This window comes from Hypanus sabinus, unplaced genomic scaffold, assembly GCF_030144855.1.
Source record: "Hypanus sabinus isolate sHypSab1 unplaced genomic scaffold, sHypSab1.hap1 scaffold_784, whole genome shotgun sequence".
NCBI lineage: Eukaryota > Metazoa > Chordata > Chondrichthyes > Myliobatiformes > Dasyatidae > Hypanus > Hypanus sabinus.
In genome coordinates, this window is record NW_026781635.1 from 111,321 (window position 1) to 138,445 (window position 27,125).

General features: G+C 43.8%; 1 protein-coding gene across 2 annotated transcripts in view; it reads right to left on the reverse strand.

Moving 5' to 3' along the window:
• Positions 1–20,705, reverse strand: part of LOC132390145 (NACHT, LRR and PYD domains-containing protein 3-like) — a 35,500-nt gene extending 14,795 nt beyond the window's left edge. For both annotated transcript variants that reach the window (XM_059962754.1, XM_059962753.1), the window contains exons 1-5: positions 20,569–20,705; positions 19,077–19,173; positions 15,097–15,263; positions 9,438–9,609; positions 9,266–9,331 (exon numbers count right to left, since the gene is read on the reverse strand). In XM_059962754.1, the coding sequence (XP_059818737.1) occupies positions 9,266–9,331; positions 9,438–9,609; positions 15,097–15,263; positions 19,077–19,086 (415 nt within the window). In that variant the 5' untranslated portion in view covers positions 19,087–19,173; positions 20,569–20,705. The remainder of the gene's footprint in view (positions 1–9,265; positions 9,332–9,437; positions 9,610–15,096; positions 15,264–19,076; positions 19,174–20,568) is intronic.
• Positions 20,706–27,125: the final 6,420 nt, after the last annotated feature.

A 27,125-nucleotide genomic window follows, 5' to 3' on the forward strand; every position in this document is an offset into this window, starting at 1 on the left:
TTTTTAATCTCACCCTCTCCCAGTGTAGAGTTCCCTCCTTCTTCAAATCATCCACCATTGTTCCTGTACCTAAAACAATTAAGGCAACGTGTCTGAACGACTGACGTCCTGTCGCACTCACCTCAATAATAAGCAAATGCTTTGAGAGACTGGTCAAGGACTGCATCTGCAGCTTGTTACCACCCACACTGGACCCCCTACAATTCCCCTACCGACACAACCGATCAACAGATGACACAACAGCCACTGCTCTGCACACCTCCTTAAACATCTGGAGAAGAGGGATGCTTGTGTGAGAATGATGTTATTAGACTACAGTTCAGCATTCAATACCATCATTCCCTCCAGGCTTGACAAGAAGCTCAGAGACCTCGGCCTTCACCCTGCCTTGTGCAGCTGGGTCCTGGACTTCCTGTCAGATCACCAGCAAGCGGTAAGAGTGGGCTCCCTCACCTCTGCCCCTCTGACCCTCAACACAGGAGCCCCTCAGGGCTGTGTCCTAAGCTCCCTCCTTTACTCTCTGTATGCGCATGACTGTGTCGCTACCCACAGCTCCAATCTGCTAGTTAAATTTGCTGAGGATACTATATTTATTGGCCAAATCTCAAATAATAACGAGGCAGCCTACACAGAAGAAGTCACCACGCTGACACAGTGGTGACAAGAAAACAACTTCTCCCTCAATGTCGCAAAAACAAAGGAGCTGGATGCAATGTTGCAAAGACAAGAGGAATGGAGACGGGCCAACCCCTATTGACATCAATAGATCTGGGGTTGAGAGAGTGAACAGCTTCAAGTTCCTCGGCATTCACATCACTGAGGACCTCATGTGGTCTGCCCACATTAATTGTGTGGTGAAAAAAGGCACAACAGCACCTCTTTCACCTCAGACAGAACCATAGAACATTACAGCACAGAAACAGGCCTTTCGGCCCTTCTTGGCTGTGCCGAACCATTTTTCTGCTTAGTCCTACTGACCTGCACCTGGCCCACATCCCTCCATGCACCTCTCATCCATATACCTGTCCAGGTTTTTCTTAAATGTCAAAAGTGAGACCGCATACACAACTTCATCTGGCAGTTCATTGCACACTCCCACCACTCTCTGTGTGAAGAAGCACCTTCCCCAATGTTCCCTTTAAACTTTTCCCCCTTCACCCTTAACCCATGGCCTCTGTTTTTTTTTTCTCCCCTTGTCTCAGTGGTAAAAGCCTGCTCGTCTTCCCTCTATCAATACCCATCATAGTTTTATACACCTCTCTCAAATCACCTCTCATTCTTCTACATGCCAGGGAATAAAGTACTAACCTATTCAAACTTTCCCTGTAACTCAGTTTCTCAAGTCCTGGCAACATCTTTGTAAACCTTCTCTGCACTCTTTCAACCTTATTAATATCATTCCTGTAATTAGGTGACCAAAGCTGCATACAATACTCCAAATTCGGTCTCACCAATGTCTTATACAACCTCACCATTACATTCCAACTCTTATACTCAGTACTTTGATTTATAAAGGCCAATTTACCAAAATCTCTCATTACGACCCTATCTACTAATGACGCCACTTTTAGGGAATTATGTATCTATACTCCCAGATCCCTCTGTTCTACTGCCCTCATCAGAGTCCTACCATTTACCTTGTATATTCTAACTTCCGAAGTGCAATACCTCACACTTGTCCGCATTAAACTCCATCTGCCGTTTTTCAGCCCATTCCTCCAACTGGTCCAAATCCCTCTGCAAGCTTTGAAAACTTTCCTCACTGTCCACTACACTTCCAATCTTTGTATCATCAGTGAATTTGCTGATCCAATTTGCCAGATTCTCATCCAGATCATTGAGATAGATGACAAATAACAATGGATCCAGCACTGATCCCCGTGACACATCACTAATCACAGGCCTCCACTCAGAGTAGCAATCCTCCACTACCACTCTCTGGCTTCTTCCATTGAGCCAATGTCTAATCCAATCTACTACCTCTCCATGTATACCTAGCGACTGAATCTTCCTAACTAACCTCCCATGCGGGACCTTGCCAAAGGCCTTACTGAAGTCCATGTATACAACATCCACTGCTTTCCTTTCATCCACTTTCCTGGTAACTTCATCGATAAATTCTAATAGATTGGTTAAACATGATCCATCACGCACAAAGCCATACAGACATTTTTTTTAATAAGTCCCTGTCTATCCAAATACCTGGAGATCCTATCTCTTAGTCCAATAATTTACCTACTATGGATGTCAAACTTACTGGCCTATTATTTCACGGCTTACTTTTTGAGCCTTTTTTAAACAACAGAACTACTTGAGCTATCCTCCATTCCCCTGGCACACGATCCGTGGATATCGACATTTTAAATATTTTTGCCAGGGCCCCTGCAATTTCAACATTAGTCTCCTTCAAGGTCCGATGGAATACCCTATCAGCTCCTGGGGATTTATCTACTCTGATTTGCCTCAAGACAGCAAGCACCTCCTCCTCTTTAATCTGTATAAGTTCCATGATCTCCCGACTTGTTTGCCTTGTTTCCATAGACTCCTTTCTAGTTTCCTTAGTAAATACAGATGCAAAATACCTATTTAATATCTCTCCCATTTCTTTTGGTTCCATACATAGCCGACTACTTTGATCTTCAAGAGGATCAATTTTATCCCTTATTATCCTTTTGCTCTTAACATTCCTGTAGAAGTTATTAAAATTATCTTTTACCCTGAGCAAGCTCATGTCCTCTTTTAGCCCTCCTGATTTCTTTCTTAAGTATTTTCTTACTCTTTTTATACTCCTCAAGCATCTTATTTCCTCCGTGTTGCCTATACATGTTATACGTCTCGCTTCTTCTTTATCACAGTTCCAATATCCCTCGATAGCCAAGGCTCCTTATTCTTATTCATTTTGCCTTTAACCCTGACATGAACATACAAACTCTGCACTCTCATAATTTCTCCTTTGAAGGTCTCCCACTTACCAATCACATCCTTGCCAGAGAACAACCTGTCCCAATCTACGATTTTTAGATCCCTTCTCATTTCTTCAAATTTGGCCCTTTTCAGGTTTAGAACGTCAACCCGAGGACCAGATCTGTCTTTATCCATGATCAAGTTGAAACTAATGACGTTATGATCACTGGAACCAAAGTGTTCCCCAACACAGACTTCCGTCACCTGCCCTAACTCATTTCAAAATAGAAGATCTAATATTGATTCCTCCCTAACTGGTACATTTATATATTGATTTAGAAAACTTTTCTGAACACATTTTACAAACTCTAACCCATCAAGACGTTTAACAGTATGGGTGTCCCAATCAATGTGTGGAAAATTACAATCACATATTTCTGTCTCCTGCAGATGTCTGTTATCTCTTTGCAGATTTGCTCCTCCAATTCTCCCTGACTATTGGGTAGTCCATAATACAACCCTATTAATGTGGTCGTACCATCCTGTTTCTCAGCTTCACCCATATGGCCTCAGTAGACAAGCCATCTAATCTGTCCTGCCGAAACACTGCTTTAATATAATCCCTGACTAGCAAAGCCATCACTCACCCTTCATCTCTCTGCCTCTATCACGTCTGAAACATCAGAACCCTGGAACATTGAGCTGCCAGTCCTGCCCCTCCTGTAGCCAAGTTTCAGTAATGGCTATGATGTCATAATTCCATGTGTCAATCCAGGCCCTCAGCTCGTCTGCCTTTCCCACAATACTCCACGCTTTGAAATAGACACACCTCAGAAGATTATTACCAACACACACAACCTTGCTATTTGTGACTTTGCATGAACTACCAGCATCATTTATTTTTACCCCCGTTCCACTATCTACTCTGGCACTCTGGTTCCCATCTAGTTTAAACCCTCCCCAATAAAACTAGCAAACCTCCCTGCAAGTATATTGGTCCCTTGTAGTTCAGGTGTAACCCGTCTCTCTTGTACAAGTCCCACCTGTCCCTGAAGAAGTCCCGATGATCTAGAAATCTGAAACCCTGCCCCCGACACCAGTTTCTCAGCCACGTGTTCATCTGCCAGAGCATCGCACTCTTACCCTCACTGGCACGTGGCACAGGCAGCAATCCGGAGATTACTACCCTCTATGTCCTGTTTTTCAACTTCCTACCAAGCTCTCTGTCCTCACTCTTCAGGACATGCTGACTCTTTCTACCTATGTCATTGGTATCGATGTGTACCACAACATCTGGCTGATCACCCTCCCACCTCAGAATGCTGTGCAGGCGATCAGAGACATCCCTGACCATGGCAGCCGGGAGGCAACAAACCATCCGGGAGTCTCTGTCACAACCACAGTATCTCCTGTCTGTACCCCTGAATATGCAGAACCCTATCACTACCGCTCTCCTCTTCCTCCTCCCTCCGTTCTGCACTGCAGAACCAGACTCAGTGCCAGAAATCTGGCTGCCGCAGCTTGTCCTAGGTAAGCCATCCTCCCCCCGCCCCCCAACAGTATCCAAATTGGTATACCTATTTTGGAGGGGAATGGCCACAGAAGATCTCTGCATTAACTGCCCTTTCTCCTTCACTCGCCTGACGGTAACACAATTACCTGTGCCCTGTTCCTTAGGTGTAACTACCTCCTGGAAGCTACTATCTATAACCTGCTCAGTCTCCCGAATGATCCGGAGGTCATCCAGCTCCTGCTCCAGTTCCCTAACGCGGTCTGTTAGGAGCTGCAGCTGGATGCGCTTCTTGCAGGTATCGTTGTCAGGGACACCGGAGATCTCCCTGACTTCCCACATCCTGCAAGAGGAGCATTCCAACATCCTGCCTGGCATATTCTCTAGTCTGAACAAAACAAAAGGAAAACAGAAAAACAGATGGTTGAAATGGTTGAGGACGTTTGGGATGGGCTCCTAAATGCTAACGATTTTCTATATGAGCACAATTTGTGCATCCTGACTGGCTGCATCACTGCCTTGCATAGGAACTGTACTTCTCTCAATCGTAGGACTCTGCAGAGAGTGGTGCGGACAGCCCAGTGCACCTGTAGGTGTGAACTTCCTACTATTCAGGTAATTTCAGTGACGGGGTAAAAAGTGCCTGAAGGATCATTCTGGACTGAAGGCACACCAAGCACAAACTGTTCCAGCTGCTGCCATCCGGGAAATGGTACCGCAGCGGAAAAGCCAGGACCAACAGGCTCCGGAACAGCTTCTTCCACCAGGCCATCAGACTGATTAATTCACGCTGATACAATTCTATTTCCACAATTGTATACATAAATACAGACTCACTGCCCGCACTTTATCGTAATCGTGCTGCTGGAGCAGATAAACAATTTTCACGACGTGTCCATGATATTAACCCTGATCCTGAAATTTTTTATCTGGCTGTTGTCACATTTTTTTTTAGATCTGTTATTCATCATCCTCATACTGTCCTCGTTCATATCAATCCAAGTGCGCTCTAGTGCACATGGTGTTTTCCAGTAATTGTTATTTAAGTTCTTATTTTTTTGCATATTTTCCAGATCTGTTTCAGACCAGGAGATTTTACCAAAATTATACATCAATATGGGCACAGTGAGTGTTTACTACCTTCGTTATATTTTTACTGTTCAGCTCTGTTTGGCAGATTTTCTTGATCCTTGATGTAAATTCAAAGTTTGTTCAGCCTAGCAGTAAATGCAGATTTTCTTCAGCCTTGAAGTAAATTTTGTTGGAAGGTTTTCCTTTATCACACGATGATCTATCTTCTTTGCTTATTGATATCCTAAATATCCGTTTCATATTCTGTTGCATTGCATCCTGATGCTCTGTTTGATATTCTACCGGTTCTATTGTACCTTTCTTTATGTTTAATCATGTTCTGTACTTTTCTAGTCTAAAGTTCATGCTTGTATATATGGAAATTAGTTCCATTATTTGAATTGTTTATTTCAGCTTTACTGATGCGAGCAAATAATTTCAAATCATCCATGTATAGACGTGTCAAGGTATAATTCGTATTTTTTTTCTGATTAGATACCTGATTTTTATCTGTTTCAGTAAATTATGAGTGGGCTTAAAGCTAGACAAAACCATAGTGGGCTTAGTGAGTCGCTCTGGAAAATCCCTCCATTTATTTTGATAGTGGTCATTGTTCCTCTGTGGTTGTTACTAGGACGATTATTTTAAGCGAATGCTTCATCATTTCTAGAAATTTCACAAGCATTGTATGAATTGTATATATATTTGGAACTTCTCTTAAAGACACGAGGAACAGAATCAGATGTGATTTTTTTTCTGATTGACAATATAACAGTGAAAGTTTTCTGCTTTCCACGGGGTTTGAAATAGAATTACATAATCTGTTTAGAATTACTGTATTCTGTCTGCTCTCCTGTGAGTATATTGTGGTTATCTAAGTTGTTATCTGTGTTGTTATTAGTTACAAGATGTAAGATGCTATAATTTTAGATATAAAATTGTCTTATTATTATTAAGAGCCAATAATATCATAGTAGGTGACCATTTAGTAGTCTTATAAATGCAGAATAAAGCTGTCGTTGAGGCTGGTGGTACATACCTTCAGCCTTTTATATGTTCTGCCTCATGGGAGTATGACAGAGAGGATGTATGAGGTGGTTTGGGGTTCAGTAGCAATGCTTTGGCTCGGGTTTGTGTCTTGCCAGCTTGATTGAGTTCCTCCAGGAGGTGACAAAGGTGATGCATGTAATCACACATGGATATTGTCTACTTGTATATTGTGAGAGTGTTTGACAAAGTCCCACAAGGGAGGCTCATACAGAATATTAACATGCTTGAGAACTGTGGGGAATTGTCCTGGCTGCCGGGGACAAACTGGGAGAAATGTCTTGGCTGGCGGGTGGTGAATCTGTGAAATTATTGTCATAGACGGCTGAGGAAGACACTTTATTGGATATATTCAAAATGCAGGTCGATATGTTCCTGAATAGGAAGAGTGTCCACGTTTACTGGGATAATGGGGTAGAGAGGAATTGAAGAGCAAATTCACTGAGCCGAATGTCATAATTCTGCTACTAGGTCTTATGGTTTTAGGGAGCATCTGGAGTATTGTGTTCTCTTCTGATTGTCCAGCTCTTGGAAGGATTGGAGAGGGTGAAGAATGGGTTCATCAGGATGTTGCCTGGATTCGGTGGCATGTGCTACAAGTAGAGTTTTGATAAACTTGGTTTGTTTATTCTGGAGTTAGAATAGAGATCTGACTGAGTTGTACAAGTTTGAGAGATATAAGTCTGGGTCGATAGCCTGTATTTTGCTTGTTGTTTTTGTTTTCATATGACTGGTGTCTAATACCAGAGGGCATTTGGTTAAGGTGAGATGGGGTAAATTTACAGCAATTGTGGGTAGTTTTTTAACAGAGTTGTGGATGCCTGGAATTTACTGTCTGGGTCAACAGGGCTTTGTGAAGGGAACATCGTGCCTCATGAGGCTAATTGAGTTTTTTGACGAGGTAACAAATAGCAATTGATGAAGGTACGGTGTAATATGTGCTCTAGATGGATTTTAGCAAGGCATTTAACAAGGTCCCTTACGAGAGACTCATCCAGAAAATCATGAGGCACTGGATAAGTGGAACCTTGGCTGTTTGGATAAATAATAAATAATTGGAAGAAAGCAGAGTTTAGTAGTGGAAGAACGTATTCTGCCTGGAGGTCGGTGACTAGTGGAGTGCTGCAGGGATCTGTCCTGGGACCCCTGCTATTTGTGATTTTTTATAAATGACCTGGATGTAGAGGTGGAAGAATGGGTGAGTGAATTTGTGGATGACATGAAGATTGGAGGAGTTGTGGATGGAGCTGCAGGTTGTCGAAGGTTACAAGAGGATATAGACAGGGTGCAAATTTGGGCAGAAAGGTGGCAGATGGGGTTCAATCCGGATAAGTGTGAGGTGATGCATTTTGGAAGGACAAACCAGAATGTTGAGTACAAGTTTAATTGTTGGTTACTTAAGAGTGTGAATGAACAGAGGGACATTGGGGTTCAAATCCATACATCCCTTAAGGTCGCTGCACGGGTTGATAGGATAGTTAAGAACTCCTGTGGGATGCTAAGGGGATTGAGTTCAAGAGTAGAGAGGCCAAGTTGCAAATCTACAAATCTCTGGTGAGACCGCACTTAGAGTATTGTGTTCAGTTCCAGTCACCTCATTATAGGAAGGATGTGGAAGCTATGGAGAGGGTGCAGAGGAGATTTACCAGGATGTTGCCTGGTTTGGAGAACAAGTCATGTGAAGCAAGGTTAGCAGAGCTGGGACTTTTCTCTTTGGAGCGTAGAAGGATGAGAGGGCACTTGATGAAGGTCTAAAAAATTATGAGAGGCATAGATGGGGTGGATTGCTGGAACCTGTTTCCCAGGGCACCAAGAGCAAACACTAGAGGGCATATGTACAAAGTTAAGGGAGGGAAGTTTAGGGGAGACATCATGGGTAAGATTTTTACAGAGGGTTGCGGGTGCCTGGAACAACGTGCCAGGGATGGTGGTGGAGGCTAAAACATTAAGGGTATTTAAGAACCTCTTGGACAGACTCATGGATAAAAGAAAAATAGAGGGTCACGAGGTAGTATGGGTTTAGTACTCTTTTTAAAGGAATACATGGGTCGGCACAACATCCAGGGCGGAAGAGCCTGTACTGTGCTGTAGTATTCTAGTGTCTAGAGTCTAGTGACTGGGGTCATGTCGGAGGCAACTATGTTATAGATGCTTCTAGTTATACATGAATGTGCAGGAAATGCAAGGAAATGGTCAATAATATAAGAAAGGATACCAAAGTATTTTTTTTCTTTCCCGGATATATAAAGAGTGAAAAAAGGGAGAGGGTCGATATCGGACCACTAGGAACTGCTGTTGTAGTTGCAGTAACGGGTGAAAAGCAAATGCCAGACAAACTCTGTCCAAGTCACCGGCAGAATTCCAAAAGGTAAAGAACATCAGCGAACACAATTGCGTGTAGTGCTATTACAAAGGAAAAGTGGCTTGGAAGATGAAAGGTCTGAAGATAGAAAATTCACCTGGACTGGCTCATACAGTGTATCAGGAGCCTGCCTGGGGTGTGCGGGGTTTCCCAGAGTGTAAGGACCTGGAGTGAAGGCTTCAGCAGAACCAACAGCTGGATTAATAGAAAAATATATTGTAGAATTTTCAGGCTGCAAAGAGACACTCGTTGAACTGTTACTTAAATCCAGAGATCAGCGAATGATTAATGGCGAACTTTGATTGCCAGGTTTTGCCAAGTCACAGACTAACACTTGAGATGTAGTTTGAACTGTGCATTTCATCACTCACCTATCAGCTGAGTGGGTAATTCAGATAAACCTTGGCCGATGTTGAAGTATTCTTGTGGATCAGGACCTGTTTAAATATGAAAAAAATCCATGGAAACAGAGCTAAAATAATTAAAATAACTAAAATGTTTATCTCAATGTGCCTTTGTGTTCAGAGCGTGGTTTTAACATACCGAGTTCCTGTATTTCCCTCAGTATTCTGTCCAACTTCGGTAACTCAGTCCTCCACATCAGGAAGGATTCCCACATCGCCCTCCGGGCCCGGGAGCCTTTGCCATTCACCAGACTGAGGAAGAGTCTGGAACTCTCTGCCCGGTTTCCCTTCTCTGTCAGCTCAGTGACTTTCTAGAAAAGGAAACAATGGACTTATTGTGGAGCAGACAGACAGACATGGAGAATGTGCAGGAAAGTATCTGTTCATGGCACCAGTAGCTTCAGAACAGATGCAGTCACTGGGCTGCTGCCTCATCCTCTCTGGGTTCAGTCATTAACAGAGAAACAGTAACTGAAAGAAATTCTAAATCAATATTGTGTAAGAATAAGGATTTACTGGCACCCTGCAGTAGATGCAATGTGATTAATTTCCTTGATCTGTCAATGTGCAGCATTATATCAACAGAACGGAAGAGAGGGAAGAGAGAGAGAACAAAAACAAATGGATGGCGGGCATCACAGAATCGTGACTGACAAAAGTTTATAGTTGGGTGCTTAAATCCAAGGATAAATATTGAGTCGAAAGGATACGCAGGTAGGTGAAAGTGTTGGGTTGAAGCTGCTATAATTAAAAATGAAAAGTCCTGAGAAAGAGGTGATATCGGATTAGACGATGAGGATGTTAAGAAACTGCGTAGGTACAATGACCCTGATGGGAATTATATACAGGCGTGTTAACAGTAGCCAGGATGTGGGCTACAAATTACAACGGGGGAGAGAAGAGCATGGAAAATGGTCAATGCTAAAATTTTCACAGGGAATTTCAATATTCAGGTAGCTTTGGAAAATCAGGTCGGTGCTGAATCCCAAGTGAGGAAATTTATAGAATGCCTATGAGATGGCTTTTGAGAGAAGCCTATGGTTGAGCCCACTATAGGAAAGGCAGATCTGGATTCTGTGTTGTGTATTGAACCAGATTTGATTAGGGAGCTTCAGCTAAATAAACCCTTAAGAGGCAGTGATCATAAAATAGCAAAACTCAGCCAGCAGGTTGAAAGGGAGAAGGTAAAGTTAGAGGTATCAGTGCTACACGAGAATAAAGGAATTACCTCGGCATGAGAGAGGAGCTGGGCAATAATAAATTCGGAAATGACACTAACAGGGACAATGGCAGAGCAGGAATGGCTGAAGTTTCATGGAGCAATTCAGAAGGTGCAGGACAAATGATCACAATTCTAAAGAGAGGATGATTAACCATGGCTGACGAGGTAGTCAAAGTGGCAGAAAAGCAAAGGAAACAGCACAGGGTATTACAAAATATAGTAGAAAGCTGGAGGACTGGGATGTTTCTACAGACCAACAGAAGGCAATTCAAAAGCCGTAAATAGAGAAAATATTTAATAGGAAGGCAGGCTAGAGAATGATGTAAAATAGCTTACCTAAACGTCCGTCTGATATATGAAGATTGAAAGAGAGGAGAGTGGATATTGGACCACCGGAAAATGACTGTGGAGAGGTACTGTCAGGGGACAAGGAAATGCCGGAAGATATTGGTCGGCATTTTGCGTCAGTCCTCACTGTAAAAACACTAGAACGTGCCAGATATTTGAGAATGTCAGCTGGCAGAAGTGAGTGTATTTGCAATTATTGCGGAGAAGGCGCTTGGTAAGCTGAAAGTTCTGAAAATAGATGAGTCCAGATCAACTCATCCGATTGCTTCTGAAAGAGGAGGCGGAAGAGATTGTGGACACATTAGTAATGATCACTCAAGAATCACTAGATTTTGGAATGGTTCCGGAGGACTGATCATTTTAAACTATAGGCCAGTTAGTCTGATCAGCGTTTGGGAAGATGTCAGCAGTCGATAATTGAGGATAAGGTTTCGGGGTATTTGGACGCACATGATAAGAAAAAGGCCAACATCCATGGAAGGGAATCTTTCCTGACAGAACTGTTGGAATTTTTTCAGAGAACAGCATGCTGGGTCGACAACAGGGAGTCGGTCCAAGTTGTTTACTTGGACTTCCCGAGGACCTTTGACCAGGTGTCCCACATGGCGCCGTTTAACAATGGCCGACAGGAGGACAAGAAAGACACTGGCATGGATAGAGGATCCAAGATTTTCTCCAGACAGATTTGTCTGACTGCCAGGAAGCACAGAATGGGAACAAATAGGGCTTTCTCTGGTCGAATGTTGGTGCCCAGTGGTGCTCTGCAATGGTTGGTTTTGGGACAGTTTCTTTTTACGTTATGTCAATAATTTGTAGGCTTTATGGCCATTATTGTAGGTGCTACGAAGATATGGGGAGGGAGGGGACGTGCTGAGGAAGCAGGGAATTTGCGGGAGGACATGGACCTATGAAGAAATGGACACATCAGTGGCAATTGGAATGTAGTATAGTGAGTTACATGGCCATATAGTTTAGCAGAACTAATGAAGATGTAGATTATTTTTGAATCTGGGAGAAAATTCAGAAATCTGAGTTGTAAAGAGTCTCTGGAGACCTAGTGCAGGATTCCGTGCAGTTTGAGTTGGTGTTAGGAAAGGCAAACACAAAGCTAGCATTCATTTCGAGAGGATCAGAATATAAGAACAAGCACTGGCCAGACCGCACTCGCATAATTTGATCCCCTGATCAGAGAAAATATGTGATGGCATCGTGAAAAATCCAGAGAGGAATCTAAACGAACAGAACCAGTGATATTAAACCAGATTTTGATGGGAATGGATCCTGGATGCACCTGTAGTGGCTGGAGTGTGGGAGGATGAGGGGGAATCTAATTGCAACCGTGGAATATCGAAAGGCATTGAGAGGACGTGGAGATGATGCTTCTAAGTGGGGTAGTCTAGAACCAGACGGAACAGCCTCAGATTAGAGGGACGTCGATTTGGAACAGAGATGAGGATATTATTTAGCCGAGGAGTAGTGAATCTGCAGAATCCATTGGAACTGACAGCTGCGGAGACCAGGTCATTGGGTATATTTGAAACAGAGGTTGGTATCTTCTTGACTCGTCTGGTCAGCAAACTTCACTGGGAGAAGGCAAGAGAATGGGGTTGAGAGGGATAGTAAATCACCCATGATGTAATGGCGGAGCAGAATCGATGGGCCTAATGGCCAATTGTGCTCTGATGCCTTATGGTCTCATGATGTGTAAAGACAAAAGAAGATTAAGAAATGTCAGTGCGGCTATCTTGTAATGGAGATGGTTACTGCCTGGCACTCATACCGTAAAATGGTAATGACTTCCTGAATGCAGGCATAGGTTTCCTGATTAACTGAGGAATTATGAATTGCACATTGAATAGTCTTCAAGCAATATACACCTATGATGGAATTAAGGTAACTGAATATGGATGGGCTTAGGACATTGCTCTGAGAAATAAGAGAGGCAGCGTTTAAGGGTAAGCACAACATTGTGGGCCGAAGGGTTTGTACAGTGCTGTACTGTTCTATGTTCTATGTTCTGTGTCCCGGATTTGAATGATTGATCTCCTAGAACAGATATCAGTAGGGTATTGGAAAGGTTTTCCATTATACGAATAATGGACAACAATTATGGAACAAATCAGCATCGTTCTCTGATGGTCCACTGCACTGTAAAATAATCCCTCAGTTTCACTGCTACCAGGTCTGAGGAGTTACCGTTGTGAAAGAAATTTAACCAGTAAAACAGATGTCTCCAGATGATGAATTTATCGATCAGCATCATATTTACAGATTACCTCTTGCCTTTGGATACTGCCTGTGTGATTCATTACAGACAGCGCCAATGAGTCCCAACGAGAACAGAGTTACTCACGGGTGTAAAACACTTGATTTTCTAATACCATTCATGGCTGAATAGGTCAGATCTAGGACAAGACAATCACTGTTTGTGAACTCCAAGGAGAGTGACCTAAAATGGTGTGTCCCTGTATCTCATTAGACAGATAGTCAGCAAGTCAGCAGATTTTGTTTTTGTTTGCCCCTTCCCTTTCAAGACAATCTGTTGATTTTTTTGGTCTCATGAGATATCAGCCAGCCGACAGATTTATGTTCTGTGCTTTCTTCTGCCCTTTTAGATCAAACTATTGATGTTTGTGGTCATACGATATCAGCTTTGTGCGTGATCTTTCACATCCAATCAATCTCAGAGTTTTTCGAGGAAGTTACCAGGAAAGTTGATGCGGGCAAGCTTGTGGATATTGTCCACATGGACTTCAGCACGGTATTTGTCAAGTTCCCGTATAGGAGGACGGTCTAGAAGATTCAGTTGCTTAGCATTCAAGATAAAGTAGTAAACTGGATTAGACACTAACTTTTTGGAAAGAATCCGGAGTGTCACTAGAGACTGTTGCGTTTCTGATTGGCGCCTGTATCTCGTGCAGTGTCACGGGGATCGGTGCTGTGCTTGTTGTTGTTTGTCTTCTATATCAATGATCTGGATGAAATTACGGTTAACAGCATCAGCAAATTTGCTGATGACTTCAACATCAGTGGACAAAAAGGAAGACTACACGAGATTGCAGTGAGATCTGGACCAACTGGAGAATGGGCTTAAAAGAGGCCGATGCAATTTAATGCAGACAGGTGCAAGATGTTGCACTTTGGATGGACCAATCAGGGTAAATCTTACTGAGAGACCTGTAGAACAAAGTGATCTGGGAATACAGGTTCATAAGCCATTGAAAGTGGCAGCAAAGGTTGCTAGGCTCTGAAAGAAAGTTTCTTAGCGCATTAACCTTGGCAAATGAAAATATCGTGTACGATATGATGTTGTATAAGACGTTGGAGAGTCCTAATTTAGATATTATGTGCAGTTCTGCACACCGACCTGCAGGAGAGATGAAAACAAGTTTGAAAGAGTACAGAAAAATCATTACAAGGATGTTACCTGGACTCGAAGACATAAGTTATAGGAAAAGAGTGAACTGATTAGGACTTTATTCATTGGAACATGAAAGATTGAGCGGAGATTTGACAGAAGATTACACAATTACATCGGGATATAGGTAGGATAAATACAAGCAGGCATTTTGTACTGAGGAAAAGAGGTACAACAACAAGAGCTTATCACTAAAGGATGAAAGGTGAAAAGTTCAAAGGGTACAAAGGTGAAACCGGTTTACTCAGAGGGTGGTCAGAGTGCAAAACTAGCTAGCAGGGCAAGTAGTGCAAGTGGTTAAGAGAATTCTGAGTAGATGCTTGCGTAATGAGCGTATAGAGCGCCATGGCCCGGTGCAGGTCAATGGGAATAAGTAAATTCTGTAGTCTGGCATCTGGCATGGAATAGATGGTCCAAAGGGCTGGTTTCCCTCCCTCAGGTACCGCAGTGAAGCCGGTTGGCCCAATTGACAGTTTAATACTCATCCTGGATTAATGAGATGAATCTGAAGCTACCTGACGGTTCAGCCAAGATTTGAAATTAGTTTCAGACCGAATGCCTTTTGGAAGTCCAGATGTGCAGCCACTGCTCTTACCTCACACTGATAAATACAGAAGGTGATACAGGAAAAGGTGATGCTAAACCTGCAGTTCTCAGTGCTCCCCACCTTAAAAACTGAAACCAGCTCTCTGAGAGACGAGTCAAAGTCTCCATTCCCAAGCCGATCTCCTAAAACGTGCAGGAGATTAATGTTGATTAATGTTCCCTCTGATACCAGCAGATCAGTGACAATACACGAACTGCACTCACCTCATTTTCTTCTCTACTGAAATGTCCCTCCTTTGTCAACATCCAACCCAGTCTCTCAACCTTTTCTTCAATTGCTTGTTTGAGTCTGTCCCTGTAGAACTTTGTCAGTTGGTACAGTCGATATTCCTCCCCTTCTGCCAGGAGGTCAGAGATTGTAAACTCTGGCTCTGTTGATATAAAAAGGAAAATGTCGGCTTGAACTCAGATATCCCTCGTCTCCACCGCTCTCACCCAACTCAACAAAAAACCGTGTCTTGATCCTGCCTACCGAAACAAAATTGGATTAATTCTCCATCTCCAACACCATCCCACTGAGCACGGAGTCCCCCTACGGCTGTGTGCACAGACCACTGCTGTTCACTCTGCTGACCCACGACTGTGCTGCAACACACAGCAAGAACAACGAGTCAGCTTACAGAGAGGAGGTGCAGCAGCTAATGGACGTGCAGAGCCAGCAAACTGTCTCTCAATGTGAACAAAACAAAAGCGATGGTTGTTAACCATTCAGGAGGGCACGGAGTGACCACTTCCCACTGAAGATCGACGGCTCCTCGGTAGACATCGTTAAAAGCAACAAATTTCTTGGTTTTCACCTGACGGAGAATCTCACCTGGTCCCTCAACACCAGCTCCATAGCCAAGAAAGCCCAGCAGCGTCTCCACTTTCTGCGAAGGCTGAGAAAAGTCCATCTCCCACCCCCCATCCTCATCACATTCTACCGAGGCTGTATTGAGAGCATCCTGAGCAGCTGCATCACTGCCTGGTTCGGAAATTGCACCATCTCGGATCGCAAGACCCAAGTAGCGGATAGTGAGGTCAGCTGAGAAGACCATCGGGGTCTCTCTTCCCGCCATCACGGACATTTACACCACACGCTGCGTCGGTAAAGCAAACAGCATTATAAAGGATCCATGCCCCCCTTATACAATCTCTTCTCCCTCCTGTCATCTGGGAAAATGCACTGAAGCATTCAGGATCTCACGGACAGACTATGTAAGTTTCTTCCCCCACGTTATGAGACTACTCAATACCCAGCGCCTGGCCTGACACCTTACTGCCCTATTGTCACGTATATTATTTATTGTAACGTCTGCACTGTTTTGTGCACTTTATGCAGTCCTAGATAGGTGTGTAGTTTAGTGTAGTTGTTGTGTATTTTTTTTTTCTTTTCTTTTCTCTGTGTTGTTTTTTTTTAACGCAGATCAGTTTAGTTTTTGTAATGTGTCATGTAACAACATAGTCCTGAAAAACGACTCATTTTTACTATGTACTGTATCAGCAGTTATGGTCGAAATGGCAATAAAAAAGTGACTTGACTTGACTTGAATCTAACACTTGCCTTAAAGCCTAACCAACAATGTTCTAGGCATTACGTAATAGAAGGACCACATTTAATATTAAGCAGTCCATCCCCAATCCGACCCATTCACCTATTTAAATTTGGATGGGCATACATTTTGGGACTGTTGGTAATATTCGTTTCCCGGAGTTACTCTCCATCCTGGCGAATACATTTCCCCCGATTCACATTCTGGAAATTCTCAGAGCAGGTAGTACATTTCCTGTAGTCGGGTAACGACTGCCCAGTGCACCACATGTACCACACCCACCCGTTTTCCCTCTCCTCTGAACAACCACTCAACAAGGCCTCACCTTTGCCCTCCACCCTGCCGCATTTTGTGAGCACATAGCCCTCATATTTCACTCACCCGCTCCATCTTGGGGACTTGACAATTCTGTGTTTAATGAGCTTCCGAGCTGACAGACAGTCGCCTCACTTGTGCTGGTTCCAGGGTCCTGATCGGTGTCTGTGATGTCACTGTCTCTGGTCTGACATTCCGTCGCCTCCCTTGTGCCGGTTCCAGGGTCCGGATCAGTGTCTCTGACGTCACTGTCTCTGGGCTGACAGACTGTCGCTTCCATTGTGCCGGTTCCAGGGTCCGGATCAGTGTCTCTGACGTCACTGTCTCTGGGCTGACAGACTGTCGCTTCCATTGTGCCGGTTCCAGGGTCCTGATCGGTGTCTCTGACGTCACTGTCTCTGGGCTGAATTTGCTCCTCCTCCTCTGCGGCCGGACCGCATTCCATTGGGACATCACTCTCAATCTGACCCTGCTTTGGTACCTTGCATCCCGTGTCCCGATCATCTTCCCTCGATGATCTGCCTGGTAAAATCCTCTTCAGTACTTTCACTACTGGATTCAATTTCCCACCTGAAATAAGTGATGAATTGCAGGTTATACGAGTATGATTTAGAGATGATCAAAATTGATTCAGATTGCAACGGAGCCGAGACTCTGGCTGGCCGGATTTGGAGTGGAACTGTGCTGGTTAATGTGAACCGGACATCCTGTCAGGTGATCATCCCGATAAGCCGGTGACTGGACACATTTACTCCCAGTAAAATAGCACAATCGGCACAGTAATACTAATCACGGCAGTTGAACTGGAGTTCAACTGGAGTTTCATTCTCCTGTCCCCTTGTTCACCGACTGACCATTCCCTTGAGACGCACGTTGTCCTGTCCCCTGGGTCTCAGGCTGACCATTCCCTTGCGATCTATGCTGTCCTCTCCCCTGGTTGCCATCTTATCCCCCACCTGCTGATCATCATGTAACAACTATGCATGTCATTGGCAAAGTCTTGGTTATAGAGCTTTGTGTGTAGTTACAGTTGCTAATCTATAGGATGGAGATGATGAAGCTGGAAAGTGTGAAGTGAAGAATGAACACTACAGTACTGGGCTAGGGTGTTGTTTGTTGTGTTATATGGTTGGGCTGGGACAGCTTGCCCTGGAGCTCAGGAGCTTGAAGGGAAACCTTACACACACACACACACACCTACCTGCAGACATGGTAGATGGTCACAGTCTTTTTGCCCGGGTAAGGAAGTCTGAGACTCGAGGGCAGAGATTTAAAAGGGACCAAAGGGGCATTTTTTTCACGTGGTGACTGATGGGTATAAATTACATGCATCCGGAGGAGGCCGCAAACACAAATAAAACTACAAAATTGAGAGCATGTGGGCAGGATAAAGGGGAGAAGATGTTTCCTAGGGAAATTTGGGAAAACTGCAGGAAAATGGGACATTTACATCAGCACGAATTATATGGGCCGAAGGACCCGTTTCCAGGCTGGAGCATCGTTTTTATTCCAGCTGGAATCTCAGATTTGAGAACAATCACAATGTCTACAGGTGACACAGACATTTGGTCATTGGTTATGCCGGGTTTCCCAGCCAAGATCCTGGGAATTTAAATTCAGGTAGAAGATCATATCAAGAGGGAAGTATTTAGAAACTCAGGTTTACCATTTCTCCACAGCCCAGACATTCACTGGGGTGTTAAAACTCCGAAGCAGATCACAAATGTATCTACAATGAGCTGCCTCCTGATCCTCAGCCATTCCCAGCACCGGCAATGATCTCCGCTCCGCTACAGAAAACAGATTTCGGTGACACCCCTCCTCCTTTGCGTAGCAGGCAAGAAAAACCAGGGGGAGTTGGTAGCTTTCCCTCCAAAACCTGAAATGCTGTGTTATCATAGAATCTCGGAAATCACGGAAATGCTCCTATCATCTGCTTCTGAATTTTATAAGTGAAAGTTGAAGATGTCTTACATATCAGGGCCTGTCTGGAGGTGAAATGGACCCTGACCCTGAACATTTACATAAATCACAAGATCGCTGTCACATTCCTGTCTGTGTTTCACTCACGACCACCTGATTCAGGAGCCCCTGCTCCTTTCACTCAGCTGAAGGTTTGAGTGGTGAGCGGAGTGATTCGATCATTACTGGTGTCAGGTCCCTGCGCTGGAACTGTTGGGTTGATCAATTACACAAGGCCGCTTAACCAGTGGGATTAATGACACTGCTGGATGAAACTTTTCTATGCCCTGTTAACACCTGTGTCAGTTTCTTTTCATCTGAACTATTTTGTACAAACGCGATAAAAGTTTAATTCAAAGACCCCTGTGATCATACCTTTGTCCATTCTGATTCTGACTGACGATTGTTGATTGTCGTCGTCTTGTTCACACTTTGGTCGCTCTGCAGGACAGCTCCACCTGCTGGTGAGGCTCTAAATTTCACAACAAGCAGACAGTGAGTCAGAGAGTACGACTACTTTGCAAATATGACAGTATTTCTATCCCTTGTAGCATTTGGCATGGGGACCAAACATTCACTGTTAGTAACCACCGCAACACTATATTTGTCCACTAATACCTGGCACATCTACTGACAGAGTTGCAGAGCAATAAAATGCAAATTCAGAGTGTTCAGCCCAACGAGACAATGCCAACTACAGTGCCCACTGAGATGGTCACAATTGCCTCGATGGGGCCACATCACTTCTGGCTTTTTCACTCCATCTACACACCCCAACTGCTTTTTGAATTATGGAACTGCACCTGCCTCATCCACTTCCTCTGGTTGTTTCCTCCACATGATCCCCAACATCTGCATGAATCCACTGCTGATCAGATTGGGTTTGCAATCTCTTTACCAGCCCCTGTCCATTTAGATCCCCGAGATGCTACAATAATTTTCTCTGTGAACAGAACTATAATGTTGTGCTTTCTGCAAACTTACCAGTTAAGTAATCCCTGTGTAATCGCATCCAAGTCATTGCGAATAAAATAACGAATATCAAAGGTCCCAAGTTGTAGCCTCACGGCACAGCACTAATTACTGGCCTCCAATGCGAGGAGAAATCTTCAACCACCACTCTTTGCTTGCTACCTTGAAGCTAATTTTGAATAAATCCAATTTGCTCTCTCCGGACAGCATGGGACCTGATCATCGAGACCAAGCTGCCACGTGACACCTTGTCAAAGGCTTTACTGAAGTCCCATGCACAACGTCCATGGGAGCATAACTTTGAATTTCCACCTCTGCTTAATGTCACCTTCACAGGTTTTGACAATGTAATTAGCAGAAAAGTACTTGATGAGGCCAAGGTATGTCAATGTAAATTATGGGTTGCCATGTGCTAGTTAGGACTGAATAAAATGCAGAGTTGGGATATTTTGCTTTATAAATGGTCTGTTCTCTGCAGAAGCCTACGCGACGATATATTCGAGGGTAAGTATATCACTGCAGATTGCAATAGCCAATGGGATCAAGGACGTTTTGCTGCAGTTCATGGTAATTCCACATTTCTACAATCACTACAACATGACACATTTGGGGCTTCTTATAAAGGGAGGAAATTGTCAACGCATTTTAAGCTGATTATAACGTAACAAGGAAACATCAGAACTAACCAAAAGCTTCTTCAGATGATGCAGCACCTTCAAATGAGCAAACACTCAGAGAATGTGAGTGACTTTAAAGAGCTGGGCTTCTGAAAGCACATTACTGGACCTGGAGTGATTGCAACTTGCTCTGACCGAGGCATTCCACCTATTTCGTACCTTCCTTTGTAAAGGTCTGTAATGTTTACAGGACCACTGTTCGAGTGAATGAGACTCACCAAACTTTCTCCTGACTGAATCAATGGAAACTCTGAGTCAGAGGGTTCTCTTCAGTTGGTGCTCTCAGTCCTCGGGCTGGTTCATTTGTCGCTGTTCCCTCGTTTTCATTCGTGGCTTTCCAGCTGGGGGCTTTTCTTCCACTAAATCTGTCACCGCAGGTCTAACTTTAACCAGAGAATGAAGCACATTAACAATACAAAGGAGAAAAAATATTTCTACTCATTTTTTTCAAAAGCGAATCTCTCTGCTATTTAAACGCTGAAGACAAATAAAATAATCTCATGGAACAAATTTGTAACTGTCCCTCACAAGTCACAAATCCTGTTACGGGATAAGAAGGACTCATCATTCAGTCATGATAAGATATCAGAGCAGAATGAAGTGATTCAGTTCATCGAGTCTCCTCCATCATTCAATCATGGTTGATTTTCTTTTTCGCCCCAATGCCATATTCCTACGTCCTCTTATAAATTGCTGGAAACTCGGTAGAGCAGATTGCATCTGTGGAAAAAGACACTGTGGAAGACCCACTGTCAGAACTGGGATTATCCAGGATGATGCGTGATATGCTGAACACCTAATTGCGCAATTTGGCCCAGATCTCATCCTTGCTCATACCTATAAAGGGGGTGGTACTGCACACAGTGTTCTGAAAAGATAGTAAAAGTGATTACCGGGGCATTAATAGTGAATCTTTCGAGAAACGAAAACGAAAAGCTCTTGAATTTATAGTAAATGGACCGTCTAGTTATTCGCTGCTCAGAATTACTTCTATATTGTTAAGCACCTGAGCATCATTGCCTCACTGTACGCTCCCACGGACAAGGCGAAATTATTATTAATTTTTCTTGCGTTATTCATTACTATTTCCTGAATACCAGACAGGTTCCCGGTGAAACTGTTTTGTCCACTCTATTGACTTATAACATCTCCTCTATAACAGGAAGCACGATAATGTACCATATTCAATCGTAATTAATATGCATAGAATGCAACGTGCTTCGTCCCCAATGTTCCCTCTAATTACTATTTTTGCCGCTGCGTGGGTCAACCATTCCTCTGAGCCGGGAATTTTCACACAGCCTGAAAAAAGCGCAACATCGTTGATGTGTCCTCTTTTGTAAAATGCATCTATGAATATTTTAGGATGAAGACAGACAAGAGAAAAATAATTCTTTTAACTTTAATTACTAATTAAAGGACAGGATAAAAATGCAGCGCAACAAAGAAAAACGTTCAAGTTTCATAAACATTTATACGACAGTGTTTAATTCCATCTGCGCTGCAACAAAGGCTCCGTTCGTGGGAGCATTTTGGTTATGCAGACGCGCAGATTAGAGGGAACAGTGACGGGTCTCTCTCTCCAGATTATCCCTACCTTATAACAGTGTTTTGTCCACTGCCTTGCCAGCGACAACCTGTTGTTACAAACATGCAAATAATCAACAATCAGGCCCAGATCTCATCCGTGTTCATATTCGAGATGGGTGAAGTTTTGCATGAATGGGAAATGCACTAAATGGCTTCTTTGTTAGGTACAACTCTACCAGCTCATTAATACGAATCTCTCTCCCTTGCCTGTCAACAATCTCTCCTCTGTGGAATTAAACTCGCTGGAAATAATCCCTGCTTCTCGTTTCCTTTGAGGAAGAGAATTCCAAACGCACACAAGAAACACCACATAGGGTGTGGAATTAGTAACAGGACATTCACTCCCTTAGTCCTGTTCCGCCATTCTCTATGATCACAGCTGGACTAAGAACTCAGAGACACGTCCCTGCGACGGCCTGCAATACTTCACTCCCTTACCTGTCCAGAACCTGTGCCCTGTGGAATTTACAACATTGAAAAAACAAAACCCTGCTTCTCATTTCCTTTGAAACCAGTTCCACCTCATAACAATAACCTCATCTATCTTCACCTGTTTCAGCTTCCGCTGGAACAGCAACTGATAGCATTGATACGGTAGAAAAGCTAGAAATACTTGCCGTGACAAGTGGGCTTATTGAAACACCATAACACAGCCCAGTACAGTCCCTGTTCTTATCCGGTGCTGGACTCCTGAGTCTGGTTTCAGTGAATCCGAGCATCTGAATTTTATTGGCCCGAACAGGAAGTGAACACACCCTGAGCAATGTTCAGTTGAAAACACGCTCATAAACCTGAACTTCAGTCTATTCAGCATGTAACACCGCACCTCGCTCCACAACGCTTGCAGTGAACAACGCGAAGACTCGTTTCTAACATGTGGTTCGAGCCAAAAGTGCGAATTCGCTGCCCGATGCAATGATTACCTTTCTCTCGAAAATTTGATCTGCTCCAGGAAGGGAGCACGACCCGTATCCTGGTTCGGTTCTGTTGGTGTCGTCCCTTTGATTTATTGTTCGCCTTGGGAGCAGTTTATTGCCGGATTATAAACTCCAGGTGCAGCTCAGGACAAAGATCGCTGTGGTTTTATTGCACAGAGAGAGCAGAAGGAAGGGGGATTGTAAAATATTATGCATTTGGAGTCATTTATATATATATATATATATATATATATATATATATATTTCCTTTTGAACACTGGGCATTCCCTAAGTCTGCCCCAGCTGCCTGGAGCTGACTTGAAGGTCAGCCTGTTCAGAAAGAACCAGTTTTAACAGAGGTCCGCAGTTGGTCCATTACAATAATGGGCCGATTGTGGAGCAACTGTACCGAGATAACCATCTCCCAGAGATAACAACCGGTCAAAGTCAACAGCGAGATAGGAATGCCATTCCCCTTCAGTTTATTGCTCACTTACTGGAAACAAGTTACCATGGCAAAGTAGAATCATATGAAATTATGATCATATCCCGCTGGCCAATTTGGCAGGCATTGCACTTATTTTACAAATACATCTACCGTTCCTCGTCTGAGATCGAAGGAAAAACATCAAATGTTAAATACACCGGGTCTCTTATTTGTCAGAATGTGCTACTGGTCTATTGAAATAGTAACAGGACATTCGTCCCCTCAGTCCTGTTCCGCCATTCTCTATGATCACAGCTGGACCATGATCTCAGTGACACGTCCCTGCGACCGGCTGCAACATTTCACTCCGTTGCCTGTCAAGGATCTGTGCGCTGCCGAATGAACCACATTGACAGAAAACTCTTCTTCTCTTTCCCTTTGAGGAAAAGAGACACCAGTTCCACCTCAGTGGATAAAAAACAGTTTCCCCTTACAGCAGCAAACATGTTCCCCACATTCCTCTTCGGAATCCAGGTGATGTTCGATGTCTCCAGCATCAGCTTAATTGATTTATGAAACCACCAGCGGATAAAATCTCCTCACATTCATCTAAATGACAGCGAATACAATCAACTTCCCGTCTTTATCGAGTTACAGCGAACACAGAGCAGAGGTCAGCATTGAAGAGAACGGGTAACAGCAGCAGATGCTCCCGGACATGCACTCAGTGGCCACATTATTAGGTACAGTAGGTACATAGTAAAGCGCCCATTGAGGGTAGAATTTACTATTTTGGTCTACGGCCAGTAAGAATTATCACATTATTTGTTAATATAAATTATCACCGTCAGATCTACCTCGTCTTCGCTGAAAAAAACACATACAGAATAATCGAGCTCGCAGATCCTTAAAGCCGCGCGATTTCAGTGGTAATGTCGATATGGTAGAAATATTAGAAGTACTGCCGTTACAAGTAGGATTATTAAAACACCATAACATTGCCGGATACAGTCCATGTTCCTACCTGATGCAGGACTCCTAGGTCTAGTTTCAGTGAATCCGAGTATCTGAATTTTATGTCCCTACCAGTAAGTGAACACACCCTGAGCAAAGTTCAGTTGATAACACGCTCATAAACCTGAACTTCAGTCTATTCAGCATGTAACGCCACACCTTGTTCCACAACGCTTGTGTTAAACCACACAAAGACTCACCTTGCTTGAATGAGTTTTTCTAACTTGTGGTCCGAACTAGAATTAATTCTTCAGTGCGCGACATTTTACCACCTCCAGAGAGGAATCATAACCCGCATCCTGGTTCCGTTCGGTTGGTGCCGTCGCTTTGAGTTATTGTTCACCTTGGGACCAGTTTATTGTCAGATTATAAACTCCAGCGACAGCTCAGGGCAAAGATCGCTGTGGGTTTATTGCACAGAGTGAGCAGAAGGAAGGGCGCTCTCAACTCTGATGAAATATTATGCATTTGGAATAATGTCAGATGTGGATTTGCCAGTGTTACGAAGGATGAACAGCTCTGATGGGCAGAAGGGTGCAGAGTTGCCCATCTCCCCCCCCCCCACCCCACCTTTTGGAGAATCACAAACCGTTACTGTTGCTATGCTGCTAATGAGAGAGAGAATGTAAGAGAAAACATGCTGGAATTGGAACATCTGCTACAGATAAGAGACAGAGATAAAGCAGGGGAGTGAGACTTGTTGATCCACCATATTCTGACTTCTGAAAGACTTATGGCTTCTGAGAGGGTTGTTCACCTTGTACCATTCTGTTTATTAAAATTCCTCAGTGGACAGCTGGAGTGGGCTGGTTTGATGGACACAGTCATTCAAAATTGATGTACAACTGAAACCCCGTGAGAAGGGATAAAAGTGAGGTCTGGGCAGACTCCCTTCAGACAGACCAGGAACACACTATTGAGCATTGCTTGAGTGTTGGAACCCACGTGAAGGTGTGGGGCATCGGAGACCGAACAAAAGATCGGTCAGTTTAACTCACAGTGTTATAGCAGGGCTGGTGGGGGCTTGTGTGTGTGTGCCCACTCATGCCAGAGTGACGAGTCCACCACAGAAGGACAGAGGGGTCATACCTGAATGGCCACAACACATCGACGGATCGAGAACGTAAAGGAAGGTTTGCCTGCCTGTAGCTGTTACATCTTGCTCTCTCTCTCTCTCTCCCTCTCTCTCTCCCTCTCTCTCTCTCTCTCTCTCTCTCTCTCTCTCTCTCTCTCTCTCCAACAATTACAACACAACGACCAACATCTACCTCAGCAAGTATGAACTGAACTGTACGTTATATTCACATATGACAATTCATTATTCACTAGACATTGATAGAACTTGTTTATTATTGCTTATTATTAAACCCACAATTTTCGGTTTAGTATTGCTAACGTGTATTATCTATATATTTGCATTATTGATATTGATTTGTGTATTTTACTAATAAACACTGTTTGAAAATGTACCACCAGACTCCAACGGACACTTCTTTCTCTGCTGGTTAGACACCCAGTTACGGGGTACATAACCAAATTGGGGGCTCGTCCGGGATGATATTTCCAAATTGGGGGGCCAGAGAAATCGGCTAGAAGTCCGTTATCTGATCTGTTTGCGTGGGTAACCAGACGGGAACCAGCAGAGATGGGAATAGACAAAGTTATAAAGAACCCGACTTTGGGGGCATTGGAGAATGCCAGGAAGGTGGAATTGGTGAGTGTTGCGAGACGATTAAATCTCTCGGCGGTGAAATCGTCGATGAGAAAGTGGGAGATACAGAGAGCCATAGCCCAGCATAATATATCCAAGGCTGTGTTCGCGCTTGATACATTGAACCTGTTTCCTGAGAAGAAACCAGTCGATCGGGCGGCTCAGTTAGAGATAAAAAAAATAAGGTTGGAGATGGAGAAGAGGAAACTGGAGTATGAGATCCTGCTAAAGGAGTTGGAGGCGAAAAGGGAGAAAGGAAGAGCTGAGTTGATTGAGAAGGAGAAGCAGAGGCAGAATGAACTTCAGATGAGGCAGCTGGAAGGAGGAAAGAGGAATCTGAAAGGAGGATGGAGGAGGAAGAGAAACAACGGCAGTTCGAGAGGGAGAGATGGCAACATATGGGAAGCGGGGCAGATCGAGCGCAGAAGTTTAATGTAAGTAGGGAGTTTAGTTTAGTACCTCCGTTCGAGAGACGGACGTTGATAGTTACTTCTTGCATTTTGAAAAGGTGGCCGTGAATCAGAAGTGGCCCAGAGATCAGTGGGTGGCGTTGTTACAAAGTGTATTAAAAGGAAAGACTCAACAGGCATATGTGGCATTGTCCATGGAAGAGCCTGAGGATTATGAGGAAGTAAAACAGGCTATGCTTCGGGCCTATGAGTTGGTAGCTGAAGCGTATAGACAAAAGTTCAGAGATTTAAAGACACTGTGGAATCAGACGTATACAGAGTTTGCCTATGAGAAGGGTGAGCTCTTGGATAGTTGGTGCGCTGCAGAAAGGGTGGAGGAGGATTTCTATCGTTTAAGAGAGTTAATTCTGATTGAATAATTTAAAGGTTGTGTTTCGGATAATATCCGGACGTATCTGAACGAGAAGTCGAATAAGTCTATAACGGAATTTGCCAGGTTAGCAGATGAATATGCCCTAACCCACAAGACAAAGTTTCCTCCAAATAAGAGTTACCAGAAAGGGAGGAGGGACGGTAGAGAAAGTCCACGGGCTAAGGTAGAGAATAAGCAGGGAGCTAGTAGTAAAGGTAAGGAGGAGGACAAGCAAGCTGGCAGGAAGTTTCCTGGCTTGACCTGTTATAATTGTGGAAAGGTTGGTCATATTGC